Below are 21868 nucleotides of genomic sequence, written 5' to 3' on the forward strand. Positions count from 1 at the left end.
TGTTCTGTGTGCAGCCGTATTCCTGAGGATTCAGTGTTTTTGGATTGGCGTGCAGTGAGAGTTTGCGACGTCTTCGCCTCTCACTCCATCCAAGGAGCCACTGTCAGGAGCTGCACGGGTGACTTTGTATCGGAGGTGGAGGTTTTCCCTCCTCGAAGATCTGTAGGTGAAGGATTACTGGGTGTGTGGATACACACTCACCATTAACTGTTTTTCATCTTCTGCCAGCAGTACCAGGGTCTGCAACAGAAGACGGTGACCACCTGGGGACTCAGGACTTGGCGGCTCCGGTGTTCTTCAGGCCGTTGGTGGTGGAAGCTGTGTGGGTCCCGGCTCTTCGATCGCCAGAGGTCTCCTATCTTCGAGCCTGCCCGCACGTCACCTTGTGTTTAATTGGCATTATCTTTGTCTGTATCCAGTTGTGCGTTTCACAACATTAAATTGTTACTCTTTGTCTTATCCATTGTCCGTTCATTTGCGCCCCCTGTTGCGGGTCCGTGTTACGACACCTTCCCAACAGAAACGGATCAATGATTGCATGGACTGAGTGTTTTGTTGGTTTGTGGAAACCAGTGAGTTGCATGCTCTTGTTGTTGAGGAAAGATTTACTAACCTTCACTTTGTGGAGGATGCTGTGATCTTTGGAATCAGTGGATACTCTGATTGCAGCACTTGAGAAGCTGAGTGAGAAATCAGAGTATCTTGGTTTGACTAAGATTCAGGCTTTGAAGGACTTCCTGGACTCAGCCATCAGAACTGCCTGTTTGTGGTGAAAGACTTGAACTTGTACAGACATTCACTTATCTCGGCAGTGACATATGTCTCTGGGTCTTCAGCCTTTGAGGTCGAGAGACAGCTGGGAAGAGCTTATGGAGTCATGAGGTCGCTGGACAGAGATGTTTGACGATGCCGATATCATTGCGGGTGAACCGAAGTCCAAGTCTTTAGGGTCTCAGAGCTGCCTTACTTGCTGTATACTTGTGAGACTTGGATGCTAATCAGTGACCTAAGATGATGACTGGATGTCTTCAGTATGACGTGTCTTCAGGGGATCCTTGGGTAGAGCTGGAATGACTTTGTATCAAACAATCAGTTACTAAAGGAGACTAGGAGGAGGTGTATTACTTGCATTGTAAGGGAGGGTCAGCTACGACATTTTGGCCATGTGGCCTTTTTCTCTGTGCGTGATCTATCACGCAGGTGTGTGAGTGTTGAGGACCCCTAGAAGCTGGAGATGGCCAAGGGGATGACCTCATTTCACCCGGGAGAGATGGTTATTTAAGAGATGTGGGAGTGGATCTATTGCCTGCCTGGGAGGTTGCTGTCCAGGGCTTGGGTAGTTCTGTGGTGTCACAGATATGCATAAGCATGGCATCAGCACATGCTCCCAAACTTGAGCCGACATGGTTTAAAAATGTTTTTGTCTTCATTTATTATGTCAGCAACAAAAAAGAAAGAAAAACAGATATGACTGAAAATTCCAAATGTTAATTAAAAATGCTTGATGTTGCAGAATTAAGCAATTTATTACAAAAACAAAATATAATGATTTGCAAATCCTCTTCAACCTATATTCAATTGAATACACCACAAAGACAAGATATTTAATATTCAAACTGATAGACATTTTGTTTTTGTGCAAATATTTGCTCATTTTGAAATGGATGCCTGCAACACATTTCAAAAAAGCTGGGACAGTGTCAACAAAAGACTGGGAAAGTTGATGAATGCTCAAAGAACACTTGTTTGGGACATTCCACAGGTGAACAGATTAATTGGAAACAGGTGAGTGTCATGATTGGGTATAAAAGGAGCATCCCCAAAAGGCTCAACCGTTCACAAGCAAAGATGGTCAAGGATCAACACTTCATCAACAACTGCATGAAAAAATAGTCCAACAGTTTAAGAACAATGTTTCTCAGCATTCAATTGCAAGGAATTTTGGGATTCCATCATCTACAGTCCATAATATAATCAGGAGATTCAGAGAATCTGGAGAACTTTCTACATGTAAGCAGTAAGGCCGAAAACCAACAATGAATGCCCGTGACCTTAGATCCCTCAGGTGGCACTGCATTAAAAACCGACATACATCCATCCACCCATTTTCTTCCACTTCATCCGGAGTCGGGTCACGGTAAAAACCGACATCATTGTGTAAAAGACATTACCGCATGGGGTCAGGAACACTTCAGAAAACCATTGTCAGTTAACACAGTTTGTCACTACATCTACAAGTGCAAGTTAAAACTGTACCATGCAAAGTGAAAGCCGCACATCAACAACATCCAGAAACGCCACTGCCTTCTCTGGGCCTGAGCTCATATGAAATGGACAGACGCAAAGTGGAAAAGTGTGCTGTGGTCTGATGAGTCCACATTTCAAATTGTTTTTGCAAATCATGGACGCTGTGTCCTCCGGACAAAAGAGGAAAAAGACCATCCAGATTGTTACCAGCGCAAAGTTCAAAAGCCAGCATCTGCAATGGTATGGGGGTGTGTTAGTGCCCATGGCATGGACAACTTACACATCCGTGATGGCACCATCAATGCTGAAAGGTACATCCAGGTTTTGGAGCAACACATGCTGCCATCCAAACGACGTCTTTTTCAGGGACGTCCCTGCTTATTTCAGCAAGACAATGCCAAGCCACATTCTGCATGTGTTACAACAGCGTGGCTTCGTAGTAAAAGAGTGCAGGTACTAGACTGGCCTTTCTGCAGTCCAGACTTGTCACCCATTGAAAATGTGTGGCGCATTATGAAGCGCAAAATATGACAACAGAGACCCCGGACTGTTGAACAACTGAAGTCGTACATCAAACAAGAATGGGAAAGAATTCCACCTACAAAGCTTCAACAATTAGTGTCCTCAGTTCCCAAACACTTATTGAGTGTTGTTAGAAGGAAAGGTGATGTAACACACTGGTAAACATACCACTGTGTTACATCACATAGTGAGTTAAAAAGAAACCCGTAATGAAAATTGGACTCATTTCATCACGAGAGCACGGAAAAAAAAAAAAAGTGAGACTGGGCTGTATTATCCATGTCTTTAAATGATCGTACAGTAAGATTTTGCATACATCATCTGCATTAGTGATCTGTTTTGACAGTCTTGTGACTGCGTGGCATGCTCTGAAGGTGCACATCTTTCAGTAGTTCAAATCTGTTCAATTTAGAATGTTAATAGGGACATGGCTAAGTGATGCTGAGCAATCTGACATAAAAAAAAAACTAACAAAACCAGAGGGTTTTTTTGTTTGTTTGTTTTGCTGAGCAGAAAAACAGCAAAAAAACTAGAAGCACTCAGAGAGTGCAAACCTCCGCCAAGGCCATGGGGTCACTGATGCCCTAACATCTACACGCTGTGGAATCACTGAACCTAAAAAAGTCTAACAATGATGTTTGCTCAGTAGTAAAAAAGTTTCATCTGCTGTGACTGGATAGCATGTATCCTTAGCTCTTGGCATCACAGTTTATTGCAACTTGCACATTTCCCAGAAGCTACTGTCATCTGAGCACTGATATTGATATTGCATGTGCTTATAGACAAAAACAAATAAGAGACAAAATTCAATTTATTATTCAACTAAACTGCAAATATATGAATTTTTTAACATTTATGAAACACTTCTCTAAACAAGGCCATAGGGTCACTGACCCTAAAGAGATTCCCTCCTTGGCACAGTGATCTATTTCTTTTTGTCTCTTTCTCTAAAATTGTATATAATAATAATCATTAGATTATTAATATATAAACAAAAATAAATTTAAGAAAAACTACAAAAAAAAAAACATAAAATAAAAGAACTGAAAAGACACCACACTGAGACATACATTACCTTTTAAAGACAAGTATGTGCTCTTCCACACATCCTGAATCCAGTTCATAACTGCACAGTGATACGTTGCTTCATCTTCTACAATGGTCTCCAGAATGGTCAACGTGATCTCATTTGATGTGACCCTCACATGAAATCGTGATGGGGGAAATGGTTTTTCGAGTGTCGGCTTCTCAGTATTTCTCAACATAGTAAGAATTAAAGTAAGCGTACTGCCAGGGCTCTGTTTGTACCATTTAATTTTTGTGTTGCTGTACTCTGATTCAGGGAGGTAACATGCAAAGTTTGCCGGTTCTCCAAGCTGAACTGTGGTCACTGGGATCAGGGCATCTGCATTAAAAAAACAAGAGGTAAAAACCTTAAAAAAAACTGTAAAACAGAACCATTTGTTACCTTCACTATTGTAATTTGTAGTTAACTGCACAGTACAAACTGGGAGGTCAGAATTGCCGTACCTTTCATACGGCAGTATGGTTCGTAATTAATTAAAAACAAAATTCTTCGCTTTTCAGAATTTACTCAGACTGGATAAAATAATACTTACGTCCTTCATGGAGATAAAGCAGTATTATCCATAAACAGATCATCTTAAGTCTTGCTTTGTTGGTAGCTCACCGAGTGAAGATGAGGATGTGAGACAGGTCTGCTGGGTCGAGCAAGAAGATACATGATTCAACCACACAAACTACGTTTCTAGGACAGACTTCCTGACTGGTTGGTTAGTTATTGTACATCTTCATGTGATTTGAGGTTTTATGGTTTGTTGAAAGTAGAGGCACCTATGTCAATTTTTGGTATTTTTGCTTGTCACAACACTAAAACAGATGAGTTATTTTGAACAAAAGTCATCTTACATTCAGAATCTATGTGGTAATGCCAAGAGGAAGACGAGAGACACCAGACCCAACAACACACACGAGGTGAAGGCCGCAATCAAAGTAATACAGGCTGACTGCCTCTATACCACACCACACTGAAGAGGGCATAAATGAAGATGCTAGTGTTGCGGAATTTTTTTTTTTTTTTTTACCAAAGACAGATGACGTGCTATTAACAAATTTATTATGATGATAGGCAAATGCCAGAAGATGGTTTTGTTGTGTATTATTCGTCACAGTTGACAGATGTTTCGATGGATAAACAGGTTTCTCACCAGAATTTTTTCACAGCATAGGAGGGAACATAGTCAGGCATAGCCACGCAACAAGCAGTGCAGGCGCGAGTATTGTAGGAGGGTCCTGGGGCACCCCTGCCCCCCCAGAAAAATTGAACTCTTTGAAACACTATTTTTTGCATTTTGAGGGCCACTTTGTGTTGCCCTCAAAATAATGTGCAACAAGTCCTTTAAAAAAGGGGGAAAACAGAAAATCCCCCTATGATGGTTAAATCACAGGATAGGAACCCACATCACAGCATAGCGGTTCCCTATGCTCAACTGCTCTTGCGAGAACACTGATATAGTAGTATATACTCCTTTTGCACAGACTGGGTGGTGGCATTTAGAGAAATACAACTAATATATTCAAACATTGTATATAAAAACATATGTTGTGTGTAAAATGTATGTTTTCTATAAAATTGTGATTTTTACCCTTTTAAATTCATATTATTACGAAACAGAGCGTGCCAGGGCCTCAACTTTATCTAAAGTCTGGGTCTTTTAGTGAAGCTTAGGGCTAGTGGCCGGCGATCAGCTTAGTATTTCTTCTGTTTTTCTTGTTGTTTAATGCTGACAAATTATGTATTTGTTGTCTTTCTGATGCCTGATTCTGTTTTTCTCTCTGTTTCAGGTGCGGCTCCATCCAGAGATGGGTGTGGTGTCTACTTCTGCAACCCTCCCGTTCTGTGCACTGGCAAAATTTCCTGTATATTTGTTTTGTCAAGTGTGTCGGTAGCATGGCCCAAGCAGAGGGTGACCCCTTTGAGTCTGGTCTGCTTGAGGTTTCTTCCTCAAATCATCAGAGGGAGTTTTTCCTTACCACTGTCCCTGTGTGCTTGCTCTGGGGGTTGGTAAGGTCTACCAACCCCCAACCTCCTGCTTGTGTGAAGCGCCTTGAGGCAACTTTGTTGTGATTTGGCGCTATATAACTGAAATAAATTAAATTAAAATTAAAAATAAAACTATGAAGTCAGAATTTGGAATTACTGGTGTAATTTGAGTAAAACACTTAATTTTATAGAAAAGAAAAATTGAATTAAAATCAAACATATCAGTGAAAATGATGATAAATTGGGTTTTAAAGGAGGGTAAATTTCCATGACTCAGAATAACCTCACAAGGCCTGATGACCCAGAGTTGAGCCTGGGGAATTTTCAAGAAATGAGCTCATCACACCTGTACATTACTTGGTTTGGACTGACCCCGTAAGATACAAACCATTGTTTCAAAGCTGTTCTTGTGTGTGTTTTTTTTTTGATGACTCTGAAGTTGCTTTCTTTTGCAGGCAAAATAAAAACTGCTGCTTTGGAATAGATTTTTCTGACTTTTTTGAACACCTTTAAGAAGATATTTTAAACAGTTGAGCACAGCTAAAACACTCATCTGGTGATCAGGGACTCTTAATTCGCACAGAGGAGTCTTCATTTCTTCCTTGAAGGTTTGAGGCCCTTTGACCACCACATGTGACAATATGGCATTACAATTGAATAGATAGCATTGAATTAACAAAACTCTATGCTTTAAATTTAGATATATATTTGTTTGCGGGACATGTTGCCCTGATTTGGGCATGTCACTGTTCTGTGCTGTTTGCAAACCAGGGCAAAGTCAGATTTCTTTTTTCTAACTCTGTATCTGGCTGCCCCCCCCCCCCCCCCCCCCCCCCGTGATCCTTAATTGGAGTAAGCGGGTATATAAATGGATGGATGCATGTATTTGCCATTTCTGGAAGGGGCACTGCCTGGTTCCGGTATCAGAACGAGGCTCTAAAGCTGTCTCAGCTTCCTAGTAACCTTGCAATTTATTTCATTTTTCAGGTTAATGGTTCAAGGTAAGGGTTTAATTTTTGATGAAACACATCAAATGTTTAAAAATTTGAATAATACCTCAGCTTCCGGACATTGGCTTCACATACATCTGGGAGTCAGGTACAGTAGCACAACTAGGATCTGGTCCAGGTCCAAGAAGCAAACAGTTCTGATTTGCAAACTGCACAGAACTTCACTACCTTACAGACATAAATTCGGTGCTCCGACCGCGTCCGAAACATAACAATAAATGACAATAACAAAGACCAAAAAAATAAAAATAAATAAATAAATAAACGCCGTCCAGTTTACAGCGAAATGCAATTTAATTAAATTTAACTCACCCATTATGCTTGATTGTTGGATTATGAGATTTAGAAGGTATTCATGGGCATGTTATTGCATTTTTTAAAGAAAAATACTCATAGCAAATATGTAATCTTGCTTTGCAAAACTGTGCAGTCACTCGGGAGGAGCTCGGAGTCGAGCCGCTGCTCCTCCACGTCGAAAGGAGTCAGTTGAGGTGGCTCGGGCATCTTTTCCGGATGCCCCCTGGACTCCTCGCTGGAGAGGTGTTCTGGGCACGTCCCACTGGGAGGAGGCCCCGGGGAAGACCCAGGACACGCTGGAGGGACTACATCTCTCGGCTGGCTTGGGAACGCCTTGGGGTTCCCCCGGAGGAGCTGGAGGAGGTGTGTGTGGATCGGGAGGTCTGGGCGGCTTTGCTTGAGCTGCTGCCCCCGTGACCCGACTCCGGATAAAGGGGAAGAAAATGGATGGATGGATGGATGGCTTTGCAAAATTGCTGTAACCATTTATTTCTTTTGTTTTCACAAATGCTGCATTTAACCATTTTGCGAGATTGTACACAAGCTGTACTCGACACATGAAGTTTTCAAAGTAAACATCAGAGTGGTTTAAACTACACAAGCAAAAGAAAAAAAAAAGATATATTAAAACAAAATAAAAATAAACAAAATAATGGAGAAAACAGTACTGTGAGGAGCCAATGAGTGTAATTGGGATCTCCCAGCCTCCCTGAACTCATCTTTAAAAAAAAAAAAAAAAAAAACCTCAATATCACCTGCTTTAATTTAACAGATTTGGATTGTCCTCTTGCCATTGCATCATGTTGAATCATGACCTTCTAAACCAGATGTTCCTGAAACAGAGCTTGCAAAATTTATATTCCATTTTTGATGTTTGTTATTTTGGTGTCACATTTTTTTGTAATGTTTCCTTCTTGCCTGTTCCAGTTATCAACTCTATCATTTACACAAGTTTGTCTTTCCATACATGTTCAGAAATATTTCTGTGTTTTACAATTTTCTAAATAAATCAAAATTTTCAGCAAGTAATGTCTGTGTAATTGGGTTTGATCTCTTGTAGTCCTGTTTATTACTGTATCAGCATTTTATATGATGAAATATTTCTGATAACATTTGAAATTCCACATTGGTCTTTGTGAGGGTAAAGATACTTTTGGGTTTTTGAATGTTTTAAAAGAATCTAATTAAAAAAAAACAGTGGCAATACAGTGTAAATAAAATGAATTGTAAATCTGACTATTCTGTTCATTTTAGTGGTAAATTAGTTGCAGTTCGAGAATCTCTGAGAAACAGAGAATTTTACAGAACACAGAACAGAGTTCTTAAATTCATGTGAGCTCTGTAATCATATAATTCTGAATAATTTATAGGCACCTGTTGCTGTGACTGGACAGACCGGACAGAATGCAAGTTTTGACTGTGGCACCACCAGTGACAAATTCCTGGTGGAGTGGCACACAGAAGAAGGATCTTAACGTGAGAAAATGGATCAAATCTGGGTTTGAGACTCCTATGTGGCTTCCAGCAAACTGTAGCTGAAATTTCACAAATTTTGCTAGCTTTGAGAAATCTTGCCAAATTGTCTTGTATGAAGCAAAAAAATAAAATAAAAAAAAATCTGCCAGCGGGGTAAGAAAAAATTACTTGATTAGAATTCTCAAAACTAGCAAAATGTCTGAATAATGGCACTGAATAAACAAATTTACCTTAAAACTAGACAGGATTCTTATTCTAAGATTAGCCTCTCAAAATAAGGAAAACAATCTTGTTCCTTTGCTTGTATGATTTGAAATCTGTTGCCTTTCCCAAAAAGACATTTTTTCATATGTAAAAAAAAGCTTGACAAGATTATTTTTCTATTTAGGCAAAAATTCAGTCAAATTTTCTTTAAACAAGTCTTTTTTACTTTCTTAGATATCAGTTTTTGCAGTGTATGCATAGCCACAGAAGGCACTCACCTGCCACTTTATTAGGTACACCTTGCTGGTACTGTGTTGGATCTCCTTTTGCCTTCAGAACTGCCTTAATTCTTCATGGCATAAATTCAACAAGATGTTGGAAACCTCAGAGATGTTGGTCCATATTGACATGATAACATCATGCAGTCGCCCATTCAACCAGTCTGCCCATTCTCCTCTTACCTCTGACATTAACAAAGCATATTCACCCCTACAATTGCCGCTCACTGGATATCTTTTCTTTTTCATACCATTCTCTGTAAACTCTAGAGATGGTTGTGCTTGAAAATTCCAGTAGATCATGCCACGCTCAAAGTCACTTAAATCCCCTTTCTTCCCCATTCTGATGCTTGATTTGAACTTCAGCAAGTCGTCATCACCACGTCTAGAATTGAACAAGTGTACCTAATAAAGAGGCCAGTGAGTGTATATTGAAGACAATTCACAGGAATTAAATGTAACTATGCAACAGATGCAGAGTATGATTTCAAACATTTAAGCACTGTTTTCATGTCACTCAGAAGAAATACGATCGTACACTAAAAAAAAAAAAAAAAAATTTAAGACTTTTCCTTCTCCATATTTCCACTTTTTCTTCACGTATTACACACTGCACCATATCAGTTAGGACACACTGACAGCAGTGGGCAGCTCTAATCTTCTGATGAAATGACTTCTCTCCTTATTCTCTTGTCAGCTTTCCTTTGGGTAAAGTTCAGTGCTGAATACACCAACAAGTCTTCATTTGTCTGATGAAACATGCAAACATGTTTAATTAATTGTCACATGAAAAACTTTTAAGGCACATTTTAAATTCTTACCTGCTGAATTTCCTGATCATGACTGGATGTTGAATCATTTTGTTGCAAAGCAAAAATAGCTGGATAATAGATCAAAGAAAATCCAACAATCAGCAAGTGACAATGCATTTCATTAAAGCAGTGAGGAACAATTGCTCTGTAAGAACAATTGTGTGTTCCTACACACAGGAGGTTATGTTATTGCTCCTGACTGTTTGTTTATGAAAAGCCTGGAGCCCACAATTTTTCATATATTGTTATGAAATCTTGACTGCAGATTCATGTCCTGATAGGCAAAAACTGATTAAATTTTCAAGTTCATAGGTCAAATGGCAAAGTCAGAAAAAAATCTTGGAAATCCCTGTCTTTAATCTTGACTGAAATTCTAAAATGACTAAAATTCATACCTCTGTCAAAAAAGATCAAATTTCCTTCATATGAGCCCATTATGTAGGATGGTATCCTTTATTGACTGACAATTTTGTTGTCACTTAAATTTAACATTGAAAATCACATTTTATGTATATTTCACATTATATCTTAATCAAACATGCCCCAATTATTCTCATATTTGAAAGTGAGGTGCAGAATGGCACTGATTATCACCTGACAAAGTTTGATCTGGATTTGATCGGGACTGTGGATTTTGTGGACATTTGAATTTAATATTGAAAAGCCCATTTGGTGTACATTTTGCATTATATCTCAATCAAAAGTGCCTCAATCACTCTCATTTGTGACAATGAGGTACAAACTGTCACTCACAATGAATAGACTAAGTTTGATCCACATCTGATCCGTACTGCGGATTTAGCAGATATTTGATTCTTTTTAACATTGAAGTTCTTTTGATCAATATTTTAGCTTATGAAAAGTTGCTTCTAACAAGACTTTTGATATTAGAAATTTTTTCAAGGTAAAAATTTGTGGAATTGGAAACTAGTGTTGGCGAATGTTTGGGCTCTACGAGCGCGGTGGTCCAGTTCTTTCATTTTATTTTTTGAAGCCAACTGACCAACCATTTAGTCTACAAAATGGCAAAAACAGTAAAACAAGCAAAGTATTCCAAATAATATTATGCAATGAGATAGTTTTCTGTTATTTTCAGGGCATCTTTGATTTAGGAAAAAAATGTAATTATGCCACCTGTATTGTCTTGCACACTACTGTTAAATGAATTAAATTATCCACTGAACATCAACACAGTGAGGTCCGTGTAAATTCTTACCGTTGCAAGATTGATGCGTTTCTTTCTTGATGGCGTACACAAGACCAGCTATAACGATCAGACTTATCACCAAAGCAAAGCACAACACAAACACACCAGTGTTTTCCGTCAGCCGTGTGCTTTCCACTGAAACATTTACAAAAGGAACAATCAATGAAAGGACTCCTAAATTTATTTTTTGGTAAAATGAAAATTTTGAAAATCTAAATTTCCACTTACTTTCTGTGCCCAGGTTTGTCCCATGTCCAAAAACGATCTCCCCACACAAAGTCACAACACAGTAATAAGTCCCAGCATCAGAGGAGCTGATGTTCCTTGAGAAGCTATAGACACATAACTGTGTCTCGGTCCTCTTCTCACAAAACCCAGTGTTTTTGTCAGCATAAATTACACTGGAATGAGAGCACTGTGATTCGGCTCTGAACCACTGCACGCTGTGTTCACCTGCACATTTTTGGTTCTTGCAGTCAAAGATGACTGAACACTGAAGAGTCACAGAGTCTCCTGTATGGACTCGAATAGATGGAATGACTTGAAGGACACCAGTGACATTAGGTTCTGTTCCTGGAAAAATCATTTGAAAATATATATATATATTTTGTTTCTCATTTAGAAAATACACAGAAATTAAAATACTATCAAACTCATTTTTTATGTGTATATTTAAGAATAACAGAGTGTATGCAAGAGAATATTAGAATTTAAATTGATATATATCAGCAAATACTTGTAAGTGGAATTAAAAAAAACATACATATGTGTATTTAAATTTCTAAGTGGGTTAATAGAAAAAAATCTGCATTTAATTCTAAAAGTAACTAATAATTCAACAACCAGAAAATTGAATCTGTGACCATTCAGTAGTAGTAATAATAATAATAATAATAATAATAATTGTAAAAATGTGCCGCATACAGGGTAATTTTCTTATAAATTGCAGAACACCACCAACAAAGTAAGGAAGTATTTTTTATTTTCATACAACTTCGAGCATAAAGAGAGCAGCTAAAGCACTTACTATATTTATCAGTTACATTTTGGACATAAAGGAGAATCGTGTTTCAAACATGGCATCAACAAATGTATCCATTATAATAAACATTGTTACCTTTGACTCTGAGTAAAGTTGTATTCAGGCGTCTTTTTCTTAGTTCGCTTTGTTCTTCACAGTAGTAAAATGCAGCGTCACTTAACTCTACTTTTGTGATGTGCAGCACAAATGTTCGAGGCTCTTGTTTTGTTTCAATCCGAGGAGTCTTGTTAACATTGCTATTATTAAATGTGTATGTTGCTCCCAAGACTACAGGAAACCTTCCAGCAATTAGCCGTGTCCAAAATAGAAATCCTCCCACCGATGTCAGGCGAGTACATCTCAGCGTTACATCTTCACCGACACCAACAGTCTTTGTCACAAAACTCTGGTCATCAGTGCATCCTGAGAAACAAAACAATATTTAAATTCAAACTGTCTGCATAAACACCAGCTTCAATGGAAGAAGATATACATAGATGTGAAACCAAACTTACGCCCACACATGAAAATAAGAGCGAAACAAAATGCAAGAATCATGTCTGGTTGCCAGTTCATTTACCACTGCAGGACGACGACTAATCTTAATGGTATTTTTATCAGGTGGGAGGGAACAATGCCTGAACATTCTGATTGGTCTTCATGTTAGTATGTTCCATGACCTGCAACAAACCTTTCCAATGTGCACCACAGCACACATTCATCTCCTGGTATAAAATTTCAGCAAAAGATTCAGACCGGGGTCCTTGCTGAGCTTTACAGAGACCAGGGATAGAACTTTGAGTTGCACGTCTTTGGAGATGTTTCAGGGCTTCAGCTGTATTCTGACCATCATCTTCTCATCCTCACCAGCCTGCACCAACAGGGCTGGAAGTGCAACTTGCACCCGATCCTGTGGGTGTGTTGGAGTCGTTCAGGCTGTGAACTCATGTTTGGGCAGGAACCTTGGGGTCGGGTGGACTTGGTGTTTGGGTTCTGCCTGTACCTGAGATGGCTGAAAGACCTGAAATGGACTGTTCCTGCCAGCTGTGGGGTTGTCTGCAGTAGGTGTGTGATTTTATATTCCAGGCTCAGGATTGAAGGACTGAAGCACCTGGTGCTGAGAGCAGCTGTTTCAGCTTGGTGATAAAGTGGGATTGTGTATTGTCCAAACGAAGGCGGCGCCCTCGCAACTTGTGTTGTGTATATATATATATATATATATATATATATATATATATATATATATAAACAAATAAAATTTATCAGTTTGAACATTAAATATCTTGTCTTTGTGGTGTATTCAATTGAATTTAGGTTGAAGAGGATTTGCAAATCATTGTATTCTGTTTTTTCATTTCACAAAATATCCCAACTTCATTGGAATTGGGGTTGTATTACAAAATAGAAGTAATAACAACTAGAAGCACTCAGAGAGTGCAAACCTCCGCCAAGGCCATGGGGTCACTGACGCCATAACATCTACATGCCGTGGAATCATTTCTTTTTGATGATCGTGATCTATTTCTTTTTGTCTCTTTCTCTAAAATTGTATATAATAACCATTAGATTATTAATATATAAACAAAAATAAATTTAAGAAATATTACAATTTGAAAACAAATGCACCCGAACGTGATGACAGCTGCAACTGCTTAATGCTAACTTTTAACATTGAAAATGCCATAGACATACTAACGCATTAGCATCGTGATCCGGATCGTGATCACCACTAAAGTTTAAACACTTGTTCCTTTTGTCATTTCCAACCACTCCACAAAATTTCAACAAAAATAAATTTAAGAAATATTACAATTTGAAAACAAATGCACCCGAACGTGATGACAGCTGCAACTGCTTAATGCTAACTTTTAACATTGAAAATGCCATAGACATACTAACGCATTAGCATCAGGATCCAGATCGTGATCCGGATCACCACTAAAATTTAATCACTTGTTCCTCTTGTCATTTCCAACCACTCCACAAAATTTCTTCAAAATCCATTCAAATCTTTTTGCGTTATCCTGCTGACAGACAGACAAACAAACAAACGCGACCGAAAACATAACCTCCTTGGTGGGGGTAATAATAATACTGATAATATAATATTACTGTTACTAATAATAGTGTGCATATGATAACAAGAATCTAAACAATTTATAAATAGAGTAAGACAGTAAATTAACATAAAAATTACATAGTTATCAGGAAATAAAAGGTTGAGTTGTTCTTCTAAAAACTATTGAGGTCTAAGGTTCTTAAAATATTCTGGACTCACACACCATTCCATCTCATCATATAAACTTTACACAATTTGTTACCACCATTGAAAAATGTCAGCTCCCTATTTTAGAAACACTACCCAATCTACAGCCCATAGATTCCCACGGGCAATGAGCTATTTTAACTTTGACAGCAGGTAAACTGTATTTTCAGTGTATTTCACCGATATATTTTGTTGGGGTGGTTCAAGCCCACCCATATCCATCCTCCTTGTGTGTCATGAGCAGTGTTGCCACAGTTACTTTGAAAAGTAATCCAATTACTGATTACTGATTAGTCCTTGAAAAAGTAACTTAGTTACTTTACTGATTACTCAATTGGAAAAGTAACTAAGTTAGATTACTAGTTACTTTTTAGTTACTTTCCCCAGCTGCCGACAACAACCCTCTGCCACCTTAACATGACAATGATACTTGTTTTGCCAAAACTCACTTTATAGTCACCCTTTCTTGGCTTCAATGAAAATAAATACTTGTTATATAAAAAGTAAAATAAAGACCTCTTTCTTGACCTCATATTTAACTGTTGACAGCACTGTAACAGTAAAACTTGCAATTTCTAACCTACATTGTTTATAAATGTAACTATTAAATTCATTCTAACATTTTTCTAACATTTAAATTCTCTCTAAACATTTTACTTGTCGAAATTATTATTATTTTAAGTAGTATTAGTAGTTGTAGTAAAAAAAAGGCTTCAAAACTGGACCTTTAATCTAGGGGTGTTGTGGGGGGGCACATCCCTGCCCCACGCCCCCATTCCATCTGGATTCGCCTCTGCTTTGGCGTTTGAGCACAAAGAATGGATACCATTTATTTATGCAGAAAACATGACCAGATTTACAGGTAAGAAAGTTTTATTGCGTTTTCACATCATGTGGTCCTCAGAAAGAGAGTTTAGGTGCATTTGAGTGGAAAATAGTGTTAGTTGTTGACGCGTCGCGGAGGATCAGCTGTTTTTAGCAGCAGATACGGAGCGGCTCCGAGAAAAAAAAAAAGCATAAAAATGTCTTTGTAAAGCTCAGTGCAGGTGTGCTGGTAAGGACGAGTCGTAGCTGTTGCAGAAAAACGCGGATGAAAAGCTCACAGCTCGCTTAAAGTGGGCAGTTCAGTCGAACCCGACCTCCTGCCCACAGACCAAGTTTAATGCTGCTGTCGACCCACAATGCAAAAATAATAGTAACGCACAGTGACTTGGAGAAGTAACTTTAATCTGATTACTGATTTGGAAAGATTAACGCGTTAGATTACTCGTTACTAAAAAAAGTGGTCAGATTAGAGTAACGCGTTACCGGCATCACTGGCCATGAGTCACATCAGGAAGGTTATTCAGCATACAACATGTGCCAAATCAGAATGCTGGTCCATATTGGATGCACTGTGGTGATCCTGAGCTTACAGTAGCAGACAAAAAGTGTTTTGCTGATACTTTCCTTGGAGAATCTGTATTTTAATCTATAAAAGAAACACTTAGATCATATAATGATAAAGAAAAATGTCATTGTTTATTCAAAAACAAACAAACAAACAAACAAACAAACAAAAAAAAAACAAAAACAAAAGAAAAACAACACTCACACACCTATTTTCCATCCAAGGTAAAACAATGCCAGGGCCCACATTCTTTCAACACCCAAATATACTTGTGTGTCTGTGAAGGTCCACGAATGAGTTTTATTAATAAAACATGCCAAATGAAAGACTTACAGACACTTTTTCAAGGTGACTCTCAAATTCTTGAAAATATATTTCATTTCTCCAAAAGTACATTAATCATTGTAAATTATTGTTTGAAATGATAAATTATTTCTACATTTTAAAATATATTTAACATTCTAAATGCATTTTCATTTCAATTGTGGCAAAACTGTTAAATCAAGTTTAACAAAGCATGCTGCATTGCATATTTGTGAAAATAATTAGATTATTTTGTTTTTATTATCAAGTGGAGCATGTTTCATTTCATTTTTTTAAAGGCAGTTGTATTTATGTGTTTTGTGCAGGATGGGTTTGTCAAAAGTTTGAAATGAAGAGAATTACGGGGGGGGGGGTGTGCGTGTTAATGGTCAAATATTTAAACAAATGCACAAATGTAGAAAAAGGTTGCTGTATTTGTACAGCATGTGTGTAGCTATGCACTCAAAATTGTTACACACTATACTATTTAAACTGATATTTATGTAGTTCTTGAAACAAACATTTTACTTTCTACTACTGCCATCTGCTGGTAGACAGCTAAACTATACAAGCACAAATTCAGATTTTTCTTTTATAAAACAGACATGAAGTTCACCATCGTTTCAATGGTTGTTTAATTTTAACATTCAACATAAGTATCTGTGATCATCACTCACATTTATGTTTCACCCAATGTTTCACCTGGACACAGTGAAACATTTGGATATGTTTATAAATGGCATAATTGTTGCAGTATTTCTACCGTCAATAAAAATCAAGGTGATTTGTTGTTCCAACTAAAGATTAAAAGACAAAAGATTCTTGCAAAAACAGGAATGAAAGCAAAGAATGATTAAAAAAAAACACAACATCAAGAAAAGATACAAAGCCTAAAGTTTGAAAAAGTAGTATAATACTGATGCGTATCTCACATTTAGCAAAGCTGTCAATAAATTGTGAGTGTCACAATACTTTGCATCTGTTGTAAACAAAGCAACAACTTGTACAAATTTTACAGTAGTTTCATTATAGACGTTTACCATGTTAGTTATCGATTGGTTTCAAACCACAACAATGTTGAATATTTTCTGAAGCAGCTGGTTTGTAGTTGACAAAATCAGATCACGTCACCAGGCACAGATGCAAAGGCTACTTTAAAGTACACGTCAGTACAGAGGTTTACTGTGTCAGACTGGAACACTCGTGCACTCGGTAAATGCAGATCACTTTTTTAATCTCCTTTCCACAGTTTCATCATTTATCATTTGTCAAACACAGACACCTTTTTAGTTTAAAGCTTAGACTATGAATATATGGATGGCATGACCTTCTTAAAATCCAAAGGTAAGGTATCTTTATTGCCCCCTGGTGTTTCATTGCAGTACAGCACAACAACCTAGCCTTCTCCCGTATAAGGCACAATAAAATTCAAAGTACATTTGCAGAAATTTTTCTCAACAACATGCAATGCCCTGTTGTCTCTGCTGCACATTGGAAGAATCTAATTGGTTCAATTTAACACTGTAATCCAGTGGCAAAATTAACCTGCTAAATAATAAGTAAATTGCCCGTAAGAGCTCGAGACACAGCTGTAAGTTGATTTTTGGCTGTCAGCCCATCTTATTTTCACCAAAAGTTAACTTTTCAGATGAACAGTCAAAACCTTGGAGCAGCTTTTGTTGCCATCTAGTGGCCGATACGAGAATTTCAGGGTGATGAACATTTCCTACTTGAAACTCCAATTCATGAACAAAGGCATTTAAAAATGTCAGAAATTCATGATTTTTCTTTCTTTTTTATTTATTTATTTTTGCCAGGCAGATTGTTGACCTCCCCGTATTAATCTCCAAAAAAACAAAAATAAAAATAAAAAATAAAAATAAATAAGTTCTGAGAGTTTTATGGTTCTTGAGTTTTAGTAGGCGTGTGGCGAGACAGACAGAAGGATAGAAATTCTTGACAAGCACAATTTACAGATGTGAATAATAATAATAATGGAGGACCAACTTTTACAACAATTGCTGAGAGGAACAAAGCCTGAATAATTAAAAAAAAATTGCTAGTGTAACAGATTGAAAACTGTTTCTACTCTGGGCTCCTTCAACTGCATGTTCTAGTACCAACATGTAACACTGCCCCTAGTGGTGACGCAGAACAGCAACTTTTGGTTGAGATAGCGTCAACATGCAACAGTGCAGTACAAAATAATATTTAGTTCTCCTCTGTTTGAGTTATTTAGGAGTTTTGTTGTGTTTTCAAGTCCTTAAAAAAGCCATCAATGTAGATGAGCACACCGTGTTTCTGCAATGTACACTTCAAACATCGGGTAATATAGCCAATGGTTCACTTTGGGGAGAGTTGACCTAAAGCGTTATTAGACCTGATGGGTAAAACTGGAGCGACAACAATAGTTTACTTCAGTCTAAAGAAGCCACATGGATGAGCGGAGATGTCCAACTGCGTTTAAGTAAATTTCTGGGTATGTTTCTGCCTGGATGACTGAAAATCTTCAACACAGCCATGTAAGTCATTTACACCAAAAGGAATTTTTAAACTTGTGTCTTTTTTTTTACTCAACTGAAGTACAGTAGTGTTCAGAATAATAGTAGTGCTATGTGACTAAAAAGATTAATCCATGTTTTGAGTATATTTCTTATTGTTACATGGGAAACAAAGTACCAGTAGATTCAGTAGATTCTCACAAATCCAAAAAGACCAAGCATTCATGATATGCACACTCTTAAGGCTATGAAATTGGTCTATTAGTAAAAAAAAAAGTAGTAAAGGGTTTGATTAAAAAGTTGATTGGAGAGTGGAAAACTTATACGCAGGTGCAAAAATTATAGGCTGTTCATCTACAATGATCTCCAATGCTTTAAAATGGACAAAAAAACCAGACGCGTGGAAGTAAACGGAAAACAACCATCAAAATGGATAGAAGAATAACCAGAATGGCAAAGGCTCACCCACTGATCAGCTCCAGGATGATCAAAGACAGTCTGGAGTTACCTGTAAGTGCTGTTAGAGGACAGTTAGAAGATGCCTCTGTGAAGCTAATTTATTTGCAAGAATCCCACGCAAAGTCCCTCTGTTAAATAAAAGACGTGCAGAAGAGGTTACAATTTGCCAAAGAACACATCAACTGGCCTAAAGAGAAATGGAGGAATATTTTGTGGACTGATGAGAGTAAAACTGTTCTTTTTGGGTCCAAGGGCCACAGACAGTTTTGAGACGACCCCCAGACTCTGAATTCAAGCCACAGTTCACAGTGAAGACAGTAAAGCATGGTGGTGCAAGCATCATGATATGGGCATGTTTCTCCTACTATGGTGTTGAGCCTATATATCGCATACCAGGTGTCATGGATCAGTTTGGATATGTCAAAATACTTGAAGAGGTCATGTTGCCTTATGCTGAAGAGGACATGCCCTTGAAATGGATGTTTCAACAAGACAATGACCCCAAGCACACTAGTAAACAAACAAAATCTTGGTTCCAAACCAACAAAATTAATGCCTCACAGATGTGAAGAAATCATGAAAAACTGTGGTTATACAACTAAATACTAGTTAGTGATTCACAGGATTGCTAAAAAAGCAGTTTGAACATAATAGTTTTGAGTTTGTAGCATCAACAGCAGATGCTACTATTATTGTGAACACCCCCTTTTCTACTTTTTTCTTTTTTTTTAACTAATAGCCCAATTTCATAGTCTTAAGAGTGTGCATATCATGAATGCTTGGTCTTGATGGATTTGTGAGAATCTACTGAATCTACTGGTACCTTGTTTCCCATGTAACAATAAGAAATATACTCAAAACCTGGATTAATCTTTTTAGTCACATAACACTACTATTATTCTGAACACTACTGTATACTGATTGCCTTTAAATATTTGGGAAAACATAGAATTTTGAAAGTATTATCTGGATACAAAAGCTAGTTCATGGCTCATCCTTCCCTCATAAAAAATGCCATCTGTTCTGCACACTTAACCAGTGCATGCTTCCAACATTTATGTAGCTAAATTTGAAATGACTGTTCATGCATGTGAATGTTTTGTGAATTTCAACACAGTTTATGAAGGCACTTAACACTGATAAATTTATTTTTGCCAGGAACATTCTCATCATAGATTTTAAGACAGATACTGTCAAAAAGAAGAGGTGCAGCTGGAGGAGGCAGAGTTGAAGATGCTCCTTAGGAGTGGTGAGGACAGACAGATTAGGTGTCAGCAGATCAGAGGAACAGTGTGAGTCAGACAGAAGTGAAAGGGTTGAGATTAGGATTGTTTGCAAAAGTGCATAGGGATGCAGGGTATATCAGGAGAGGGATGCTGAGGATGAAGCCACCAGGCAGGAGGAGGAGACAGGAGAAGGAGGGTGAGATGGGGACAGATGGTCTGTTGTGGTGTTCCATAACAGGAGAAGTAGTAAGAAGGCTGATGACTCAAGCTGCCTTTGACACTGTATGTTGTGGCTAAACCAAACCTGCTCAACAGCATCTCCCCAAAAGCCACAACCTCATGAACACAGGTTAGTTTGAATTGAGAACACCACTTGGATGAATTGAAAATGGTCTTGAAGACTAGTTGGTGTGGAGTAAACTTTCAGATATCCCCCGCTTGGATGGCTGAGATCATGTGCTGGGACTTTGATCTACATTATATGTTAATTTATGTTAGGTAATTGTGCACAATGAGCTATATTTGGTTTTCTTGGATGCATGCAGTCATTAAGTTCTAAAGTGAGAACAGAGAGAATATAACACTGTGTTTGTAATGGCAATGAAGGCACATGGAGTGCAAAGGTGTCATGGTTCATATTCTGGTGTTGGCTTTCTGGTCTCTGGGTTGTTATCCTATGCTTGTACCCTTCTATGTGTTAGAATTCTCGTGGTTATCTCGAAGTGACATTTCCTCCATGTTTTTAATTCTCCAGTGCTTTTTTTTGACAGTTTTACACCTGGTGCATGTCGTTGGCTTTACTTCCTAGGCACCTGATTTTTCCAGGTTCATGCGCATGCTTATTTCCAGAATTAATAGGATCATGCAACATTTAACCATCACAAATCCTTGACTCCAGTGCCAGATTGTCTTGTATGCATCCCAGCTTTTTAGCATTTATTCCCAGTGTTTTGATTGCCTGTTAACAATCTCTATTGCCTTCCTCTTTCTTCGAAGTTTAGCCTGCCATCTATTGACGTCATTGTTTACTCTCACAGGAACACCTTAAGTAATGGCCGTAACAGCTAACCCTCTGCTAACAGTCTACTTAGATGTATAATAAACACAGTTTGAAATATCCATCAGTGTTGTATTCTGCAGCATTAATTTTGACAGTATGTCGTCAAGGTTTAGATTTTGCTACCTAAAATTTTATATTTAGTCTGCTGAAACCAGACTAAAACAAAAACAATTCAGATGACTAAATTTTTACAAAATTCCATTTTAATTGACAATGACTAAAACTAAACCAAAATATCCTGTCAAAATTAATACTGGTTTTCTGTTCAGGGGTCTCCAGTTGTGCAATAACCTCACAAAGGGAGGCAAATTCATCTTCTCATCTGCAGTTAACATTTCAAAGTTGAACGTTTTAAAATAAACACCCGTGTATGTAAATGGTTGGCTGATGCAAATAACTATGACAATCTTACATCTTAGGATTGAATATGCATCCATTCTGATGGAAAAGTACTTCCTTAAAAATGCATCATTTTACCAATGTTAATTAGACTGGACATACTTGAATTACATTTAGTCCTTCACG

The 21868-nt window shown here is 37.9% G+C and overlaps 1 protein-coding gene across 2 annotated transcripts; it reads right to left on the minus strand.

The window, feature by feature from the left end:
* Nucleotides 1-7551: 7551 nt before the first annotated feature.
* LOC117520686 (signal-regulatory protein beta-2-like) lies at nt 7552-12732 on the minus strand. Of its 2 annotated transcripts, XM_034181984.1 has the most exons (6): nt 12654-12732; nt 12235-12561; nt 11346-11690; nt 11127-11252; nt 9920-9978; nt 7552-9847 (listed from the first exon to the last, which is right to left on the minus strand). In XM_034181984.1, the coding sequence occupies exons 1-6, from the start codon at nt 12712-12714 to the stop codon at nt 9752-9754; spliced, it is 1014 nt and encodes a 337-aa protein (XP_034037875.1). In that variant the 5' UTR covers nt 12715-12732; the 3' UTR covers nt 7552-9751. The 2 variants fall into 2 exon arrangements, with proteins under 2 accessions (XP_034037875.1, XP_034037876.1); XM_034181985.1 differs by lacking the exon at nt 9920-9978.
* Between the last annotated feature and the right edge of the window lie 9136 nt (nt 12733-21868).

Source organism: Thalassophryne amazonica, chromosome 11, assembly GCF_902500255.1.
Source record: "Thalassophryne amazonica chromosome 11, fThaAma1.1, whole genome shotgun sequence".
Lineage (NCBI taxonomy): Eukaryota > Metazoa > Chordata > Actinopteri > Batrachoidiformes > Batrachoididae > Thalassophryne > Thalassophryne amazonica.

Excerpts from the sequence above, each read along its gene's own strand:
- LOC117520686 (XM_034181984.1), bottom strand. The coding sequence starts at position 12,714 with ATGAACTGGCAACCAGACATGATTCTTGCATTTTGTTTCGCTCTTATT. Across the intron at positions 11,691-12,234 it reads AACTTTACTCAGAGTCAAAG|GAACAGAACCTAATGTCACT; the intron begins GTAACAATGTTT and ends TGATTTTTCCAG. Across the intron at positions 9,848-9,919 it reads ATGATCAGGAAATTCAGCAG|ACAAATGAAGACTTGTTGGT; the intron begins GTAAGAATTTAA and ends ATGTTTCATCAG.